The sequence below is a fragment of the Aegilops tauschii genome, chromosome 6 (assembly GCF_002575655.3).
Source record: "Aegilops tauschii subsp. strangulata cultivar AL8/78 chromosome 6, Aet v6.0, whole genome shotgun sequence".
Classification (NCBI taxonomy): domain Eukaryota; kingdom Viridiplantae; phylum Streptophyta; class Magnoliopsida; order Poales; family Poaceae; genus Aegilops; species Aegilops tauschii.
In genome coordinates this window covers 447,260,641-447,269,228 of record NC_053040.3, presented here as the reverse complement: position 1 = coordinate 447,269,228, position 8,588 = coordinate 447,260,641, and the positions used below count along the sequence as shown (strand labels likewise).

The 8,588-nt window shown below is 49.9% G+C and overlaps 1 protein-coding gene across 3 annotated transcripts; it reads left to right on the top strand.

Annotated features, from left to right (window-relative positions):
• The first annotated feature begins 3,275 nt into the window (after positions 1 to 3,275).
• On the top strand, positions 3,276 to 8,382 carry LOC109757077 (uncharacterized). Of its 3 annotated transcripts, XM_020315916.4 has the most exons (8): positions 3,276 to 3,568; positions 3,953 to 4,046; positions 4,135 to 4,227; positions 4,321 to 5,091; positions 5,486 to 5,846; positions 6,810 to 6,891; positions 6,991 to 7,252; positions 7,977 to 8,382. In XM_020315916.4, the coding sequence occupies exons 1-7, from the start codon at positions 3,434 to 3,436 to the stop codon at positions 7,207 to 7,209; spliced, it is 1,755 nt and encodes a 584-aa protein (XP_020171505.1). In that variant the 5' UTR covers positions 3,276 to 3,433; the 3' UTR covers positions 7,210 to 7,252; positions 7,977 to 8,382. The 3 variants fall into 3 exon arrangements, with proteins under 3 accessions (XP_020171505.1, XP_020171504.1, XP_020171503.1); XM_020315915.4 differs by lacking the exon at positions 3,276 to 3,568 and having other exon boundaries at positions 3,683 to 4,046; positions 7,988 to 8,382; XM_020315914.4 differs by lacking the exon at positions 3,276 to 3,568 and having other exon boundaries at positions 3,683 to 4,046.
• The last annotated feature ends 206 nt before the right edge of the window (positions 8,383 to 8,588 follow it).

Below are 8,588 nucleotides of genomic sequence, written 5' to 3'. Positions count from 1 at the left end.
AGGTTGTCAAAATGGTGAAGTGGTCAATGTTGATGACGACCTCATGGCAATGATGAGTGGCGGTGTTCTCGATGTAGAACCGTTCCTAATTAGCCGAAACACCTTAGGAAATGGAGAAACCGCAAACTCAAAATCTCAAATGTCAAATGTCAAATGGTGGTAGCGGAATGCGATGGTGGTTCTGGAGTTGACAATGCGGAAGTGGTGGTGGTGGTTGATGAAGAAGCAACCGTCCCTAAGTAGCCTAAACACCTTAGGAGACTCAAGTCACCACTAAAGCAACCACAGATGCTATATGGATCAAAATGGGTTAGGTTGCGGAAAGGTATGGTGGTTTTACGGATGATATGGTGGAGGGCCTAGGCAAAGATGTCAAAATGTCAAAATTTTGATGGAGTCAATTGATGTTGGAACACATCTAGATGGATGGGGGATGTCAATAGCTACCCAATGAGCTAAAGAACGTCAAAATCGGACTCCGGATGTGGAAGATATGGCCGAAACAAGAAATCAGCCGAAGTAGTTTTTGAACTAGCGGACAGTCCGGTCTTCATCCGAAAACCTTCTGATTCGAGCGGACAATCCGGTGTTGGGAGCGGATAGTCCGGTCCAAAAGCGATTTTGGTCCTGATGCCAGCGGACAGTCCGCTACGGGGGTGCGGACAGTCCGATGTGGGCTGGGAAAGGACGAACTCAAATTTTTTGACGGAAATGGATAATTTTGGGGTCGAAATTGAGGAGATTTCGTGGATGGAAGGTGGGGAAACTTGTGGGAAAGCTAGATCTACTCGAAACACAACGAATCCATGGATCAAAATCAACAAAACATCTTCAAACCAAAAAATCACAAAAAAATGGGGCTATTTTTGGTGGGGATTTTCGTATTTTAGGACGAAATCAAGCAAAACAAGGCTGGAAAACGGTGGGGGAGACTCCAAATTCGTGATCAACGTGGCTCATGATACCAAGATGTTGTAGGGTGGAGACCCTAAATGGAGATCTTTCACGAATTGGAGGGGAATCCATGAAGAACGCGAAGAACACGAAGAACAAGAGGGGAAATCACAAGAGGAAAACACTCAAAAACAAGTCCAATCACACATCCACTAGACTCACAATCACACAAGATCCACAAAGGTACAAGAACAACAAAGGAAAAGATACAAGGTAAAGTTCATCCCAAATCCAAAGGAAATGAGGTCTTGATGATCCTACGATGGGGATCCTTCTCCAAGAGGAGGCCTTGATATCCACAAGAGGATCTTCTCCAAGAGGAGGGCTTGATCTCCAAGAGGAACTTCTCCAAAAGGAGGTCTAGATCTCCAAGAGGAGGAAGATGAGCAAAGCTCTCTCTTTGTCTATCCAATACTTTGCTAACCCTAAAAACTGAGAGGAGCACGGAATATATAGTCTAGGGGCGAAGGGGTATGGGCCTCGGTGGTTACATGGGCTTTTTAGCCCGATTCGTAGCGAAACTGGGCGGACCGGACAGTCCGGTGAGGACAGATGCAATTTCGGGTGCCATCGGACCGTCCGCTGTGGGGACCAGACTGTCCGGTAGTGCAATTTCGGTGTGACCGGACTATCCGCTGTGAGGACCGGACTGTCCGGTAGTGCAATTTCTGCACGCTTCCTTTTCTTCATCTAGACGCTTTCGGTCAGCTCTTCGGTCTTGGGGTCCTTCTCCTTGGCCTTCGGGAAGCTTCCTAGCTGCTTGGTGGCGATTGCCCTCGTACCTAATGATGCACAATGTTCCATGGTGAGGTAGCAACCACGTCCAATGGATATTCATGTAAATCTTGAAGAGGAGCGGGTTCACCTTAAGTCCGGTAGGTCCATTTGGGGCTTGAGGTGCTATGAAGATGTACAAGGAGATGACCGCAGGATGCTCTGCATCACTAGAGTTAGATTATAACCCTGAACTAACTCTAGCAAAAGAGGTGTTTGGATGACAGGGTTAGATGGAGCGCGGATACGGCGAGACGCCTTCACGGGCGGTGCGAGAGGAAGGGAGGGAAAGGGCGAGAAGCTTCGAGGAAGTGGAAAGGGATCTGCTGCGGGAAAAGCGAGAAAAAAAATGTTTTTTAATGGTCTCAAGAAGAACTAACCCAAATAAGCACCTCTTGGGTGCGTTAGATTTTTTAGATGGATTAGATGCATCTAACCCAAACTAACCCTCTTATATGGATATTTGTGGATTATTTGAGTCCAAACTAATCCAAACTAAGTCTAACTGATTGCGTACGCCGCGCGCGCGCACTGCTGGCTAGTCGGCCACCGGCGACGCTAGTCCACCATTGATGGTCACCGCACTGCTACGTGACCCCGACCGGCCTTAAAAGCGTCGCCGCTCACCGCGCCGCAGGCTGTTCATGCCACTCGCGCAAGGGACACGAGCGCCATAATGCCACGTTTCCCTGGACCGTTAATTAGCTTTAACCTGACATCTGTTAGCACAAAGCGTGCCAATTATAGGAGCAAGCGGGCTAAAAGCGTTGTTAATTACCTGGACCAGACATGCTAATCTAACCCTACTGGCTATCGCCAAAAGTCTTTTTGGAGTAAAAAACGAGAGTGGAGAGAGTGGGTTTAGGCACGGTCACTGAAAAACAGATGATGGTTGGCCAGCGGCAGCGCGGCAGTGGCAGCCATCAGTACACAGGACACAGCACGCGGCTGCCGCACCTGGCTGGCAAGCATGGCGGTGGCATTGGCAGCTCGCCTCGATGCCAACGGAACAGCAGTGTAGTTTTATCGCCAGCCCCCCTGGGCCATTTCGTTCCTTGCGCTGTGCCGTGTCCCGTGTGTGCCCGTGCAGCTGCGCCCGGACCACCACCTCACGTGACATTCCGCTGACGCGCGGGGCCGCCCACCACGTGCGTGAGAGAGGAGGTTGGGTGTACTAGTATGAACAGTCCATTCGTCAGGAAAGATTCGCGCCAAGTCAAAGCTGCTCCGACGCCGTCGGGCCCCGCGTGACCAGGGCTCACGCTGACAGAGGCAGACGGCGCGTAGCCCACCCACGGGTTCGTCCGTCCGTCAGCCGGGCCCGGCCCGCTGCCCCCGCAGCGAGGGCGATGTGGCTTGGGGCCCATGAGCGTCGCGCCGGTGTGTAGTAGTACTGTGTCGCAGCAGTGCGCCGAAAAAACAAAATCGAACGTGAAACGTGACGGCGGGAAGTTTTCGCCGTACTCTCTCCGTCGGCGCAGGAGGAGGAGCACCCACGGCGGCCGGCCCAAGAACAAAAGTACAAAACCCACCGAGGAAGGAATGTGGAAGTAGTAGTAGCATCATCTTCCTGCCTCCCACCCACGCGCCATTTTTAATCCGCGGAGAGAGGGAAGCCGCGCCGCGCCGCACCCCACCCCGCCCCGCTCCACTCGGCTGCCCCGCCCTGGCGCCGTCCTCGGGGAATGCGACCGCGCGGCCGACCATGCCTCGCGCCGCGCCCGGGCTAGGGTTCCCCATTGCCATCGACCCAGCGCCCGAGCGCCGCCACCCTCCGTCCTCCCGGCGGAAGAAGCCGCCGCCGCGCCGAAGGCGCCCCGCACCGCCGCCTCCACCCGCGGTAAAAAACCTCTTCCCCCTATCTATCCCTCTTCCGCATCGCGTCCGCATTGCCGTCCCAGGCCGGCCGCTCGCCGGATTATTTTACTGCTGCGAGTCAATAGATCCAATCCAGAGCACGCCGCCGCACATGCGCGCCGCCGAGGCTCCCCAGTTGAACTTCGAAAGTCGAAACCCTCCGCGTAAACAAGGGATAAGGCCAAAAGAAATTCGAACGGGGCTACCGCGTCGCTTTTCTATCATTGCTGGCGCTTTTGTTCCGTTGCGTCGCCTTTTTTCCCGTCCGCTGTTCGGCGGTGACTGTGCCGTGCCCTGCTCGGTCGTGCTCCGCCCCGGATTTCAGTTTGCTGAGAGGGACGCTCCCTTTGTTTGGCCCCTTTCGCAGCCGCCGGTGGGGCCACGCGGTGCAGCCGATCCAGATCCGGGCCTCCTCCACCACCTCCACCCCCGCGGCGGCAGCCACGCCACAGCTCCCAGAGGTGGGTCAAGCGATCCCAGTGCCCACCACGCTCCGCATTTTGTCTCCTCCTGCCGTCGCTGCAGCTAACCCCTTTCACACGCGCGCAGACGAGGACGACGGCGACGAGGAGGAGGGGGGCTACGACGCGGCCGGCTTGGAGGAGGCGGCCGCCGGCGACTCCTTCTCCCACTCGCTGAAAGGTAATCCATCCCCCTCATTCGCCACAGCTACATGATGCCTTTTGTGTCGAGTGAAGTGGAGTGACTGCTTACTGTTTGTTGGCTGTTCGGCAGAGTGCCAGAAGCAGCTGCAGCTCAGGGCGGAGGCGCGGCCGGCGGCGGCCGCGCATGAGCTCGGCAACGGCGACGCGTTCGGGGGGATCGAGCTGCTCGTTCTCTCGCCCAGGTGCTTGCTCGGGGCTGCCGTGGGAGGGATGAGCAAGAGCTCGACCGCGTCGTCCAGAAGCAGATCAGGCACGTTTCCGAGCCCCGGGACGCCCAACTACCACCGGCATTGCCCTGGCAACATGCAGTACCCCAAGGGCTGGAGCTCGGAGCGGGTGCCGCTGGGGGCAGGTGCCAACAGGAGGTATGGGGGCAGCGGGGTCGTGCTCCCTTTCAACAATGGGAGGAAGCTGCCGTCGAAATGGGAGGACGCCGAGAAGTGGATCCTGAGCCCGGTCTCCTGTGATGGGATGGGGAGGATGTCGGCACCGGCGCCGCATCATAGACGGCCAAAGTCCAAGAGTGGGCCGCTTGGTCACCCTGCTGGTGTTCCAGGAGCTTATGCATCTGTTTCGCCGATGATTCCCTGCTTCGATGGTGTTCTGGCCGCCGCTAATTTTGCGGCTCATTCGCCTTTCTCTGCTGGGGTTCTCATGCCAGGGCATGCGCGCAACGGCGACTTCAGCAGTGGAAGAGCCAGAAGTGGGGATGATGGAAGCAGTAGGTCGTATTCGGCTGAGAAGGAGCCCTATATTTGGAGATCAGCAAGTACGCATGCGTGGACAGAAACACTTATGGAGGCATCTGCCTTTGCTCATATCTCAGAGGAAGCTGCACAAGGTTTGAGCTAGTCTCTTCTCATCAGTATCAAGCATATTTATACATGCCAATACCTTGAAGTTGAACAGTTAGCAGATTCTACATTTCAACCCCACAATTCTCGTGTATCTCAAATCTTACATCCCTTTTGGTTTACATTACTTTGGACATTAAAAAGGCTTTCCCATAATCATATATATGAATGGTAGGGTGCAAGAAGCCTGTTATTTGCCCCTGACAAAAATCAGACAAATGGCAGAAGTAGTTTAGAAACCTTAAAAAACTCTATCGTGTGCCATTTATCTACTTTGCGTGCTCAAATAAACTAGTTTTGAGTTTATTTGAACTTATAATGCTCAAATGATCTTCAATGTTGAGAGAAATCAACCTTACTATCTTTATACCCTGTACACAGATGATGTCTTACAAGGTCCACAGGGAGCAACTCCTGTGATTTCCAGTCCAATCATAAAGAAAGATGTTGCCACACAAATGAGTCCTGATGACAGTATAATATCGTCCTCCCCAAAAGCAAGGCATTCCTGCTCCAGCTTGCCGTCAGGACATGCTATTAGAGAATCAAATAGTCATACACCTAAGGTTGAAGTTAGGGATGTGCAGGTAGATGATCAAGTAACTGTTACCCGGTGGTCCAAGCGACATGTAACACGAGGCTCTGATAAGCGATCAACAAATATTGTTGAATGGAGGAAGAAGACTACAGAAGCCCGGGCACCATCTTTTGATGAAAAAGAAAGAGAAAGATGCATATCAAAGTAAGTTCTTGTTTCATGTTTGCCATTTTGTCTACGAGTGAACTGATTTTAGCACTACTGCCAGATTCGCACGAAGGCACACACAGAAGAGAGAGTGCTTTCATTGTGGTATTATAGCTGTTAGTCTCATATGGCCCATCCCGCTGTCAGAGCTCCCAGCAAGAGTCCCACAGATGGCTTGCTTTTCTGGAAATGTTTGTTGTATTTAATGAAAGGGTCATCCTACAGTCCCAAACTAATTTGGCTGTATGCCTGACAGTGTACATAATGCATATGGGTAGGAATGGTAATGAGCTAAGTATGGTAGCCGTTGCAAACCGAATATAGATCTGGCTGCTATGTGGCCTGCTGATATGCTACTCATGACATGTTCTTAGTGGACTAACTGAATAAGCAATCGACAGTTAACTGTGGGTTTGACAAAATTCCACAATTTGAAGTTGCAATTTTAGCTGGAGTTGCATGCAAATACTGTGACTGAAATGACATCTTCTTCAGCAAACTGGCACAAATCATGTTACAAATTTAATTCAGCGCTCGAAGGTGTTTTATGATATCATAAGATCACTTATTACAGGTTCCCTTTTGGTAAGTAAATTCCAGAGGGTTTCCCATCTTTAGAGTAGGAGGACATAGATTGTGAAAGACTTTTTTTTTCTAATAGTAAGGTACTCTAGCAACTGGCAAAAAATGACAAGGAGAAATCGGCACCAATGGGGTCCAATTGATTTATGGACTAGATATGTGCTTATGGCATGTGAATCTTGGATTTCTATGTATAAATTCGTAGGAATCATACTTTTAGTTGTTTGCTACAGTCTAAGTGACGGTCCTGTTTTTCCTATTGTACACAAGATAATAATGTTTGCCATCCTCAGTTACTATTGCACATTAACTTATATTTAAGGACACAAATTATGACATATATCCTGTTGCTGATACCTAGTAATTTTTTTTGTCAAGGTGCAAGAGAGAGGAAGCAAAGATCACTGCTTGGGAAAATCTGCAGAAAGCAAAAGCAGAGGCAGCAATTCGGAAGTTGGAGGTATTGTTTCTGGTTGTACACAATCAGCCATGTTTGCCTTATTTCTAATGTTTCTATGCTTTGGCTACACACTTACATGTTCTGCCCTTTGTATTACAGATGAAGCTTGAAAAGAAAAGGTCATCATCGATGGATAGAATTTTGGGCAAACTACGTTCTGCTCAAAAGAAAGCACAAGGCATGCGCACTACAGTTTCTGTGAGCGAGGATCAGTGTGCTGTCAGTGAAGATCAGTGTGCTGTGAGGGCAACCAAGAAGGCATCCTTGAGAAGGACTAGCAAGCCTTTCAGCTGCTGTTTCACCTACCATGCTTGCTAGTTGTGATATGGTTGGTATCTACAATGATTGTAGAAACATTTTGGTGAGTTACTACTTTGCTTGTCCTACTTATCTGGATCTCTGTTAAACGCATACATACTTTGAAAAGTTAATATTAGCCGCCCATTTTTTTTGCTGGAAAGAGAGATTCATTTCATCAAATAGGGTTTCCAGAGGGATGGTCCAAACTGGAATTTTCAATTGGACCACAGCTTATCAGCATGCAGTACGTTGGAGCAAAATTTGCTACAGACATGGCTAGCCCTATTTTGATAACAAGAAATCTTCATAAGCTTGATCTCCCTTTCTGAAGCAACATGGCGCTTTGCTTTTTGAACTAGACTTGCATATCTGACAGACCCTTGGCTATTGGCTGAGTGTAGATTTGGTCCTGACTCTTAAACTTTTTTTCCTTCCAACGCTTAATTCCATGTACGTTTGGTCCCTAGGAGTGATTTTGATGGTTCCAGTTGGGTGCTGACTGATGTGGCATCTATGTTTATTGCGACATAACCAGTTCACCACCGTGTGTCTGCCACGTTTGAAAAACAGGGTAAAGATATTTTTTATTTAAAAACTACTCCCACTGTAAACTAATGCAAGATGTTTTTTCAGAACTGCAAAAATGTCCTAAATTTAGAAACATAGGTCCATATTATAGTTTGAGTGCCAATGGTTTGATGCTTGCAAACTATTGTAGGATAAGCAAACAGCCTTGTAGAGATGTAGTAATAAAACTTGTACTGACATCACTCATGCGTCTTCAGAACCTTTGCAGCTCAAGTCAGCCGACCGACAAACCGAAGTTTGACTGCAAATGTTCGCCGTTGCAGCTGGAGATAGCAGGAGTAGTTAGAAGAAGAGAGCTTTGCGTGGTCTGATGAATGAAGCACTCGACCGGAGTGTCAGAAAATCGAAGCATTGGAGCAGAGCCCACTCTTGTAGCTGATGATATGGAGTAGTTCACTCGGTACTCTGTATCTGTAAACCAAGCAAGTGCTGTAGATCAGGAAGCTCCCTTCTCGAGCTTTTCTCTAGTTGAACTCCGGACGGACTGATCGGGCCGGTTCTCGTGGGCTGCCTGATGATGTGTACTGTATCTTTCCCGTGGAATTCTGTATGTAGTTTCAAGCATTGGGGCTCCAGTGTCAAATGCTGGATTCATTGAACAAAGTTGTGAGAGCCACAAGCCAGAGGCGCTTTACCACAATGGCTACAAACAAGCTGGAGGTGGGCACAAGTGTTGGCTGGTCTTGGAATGCTTTCGACGTGGACGGCTGGCCCGGCTGGCGTGGCCAACGGGAGACGGTTGTGCCGTCGGAAGCAAATCCAAGCCCCATCAATAATCAAACAGAAAAACGGAAAGCTCTGCTGCTCCG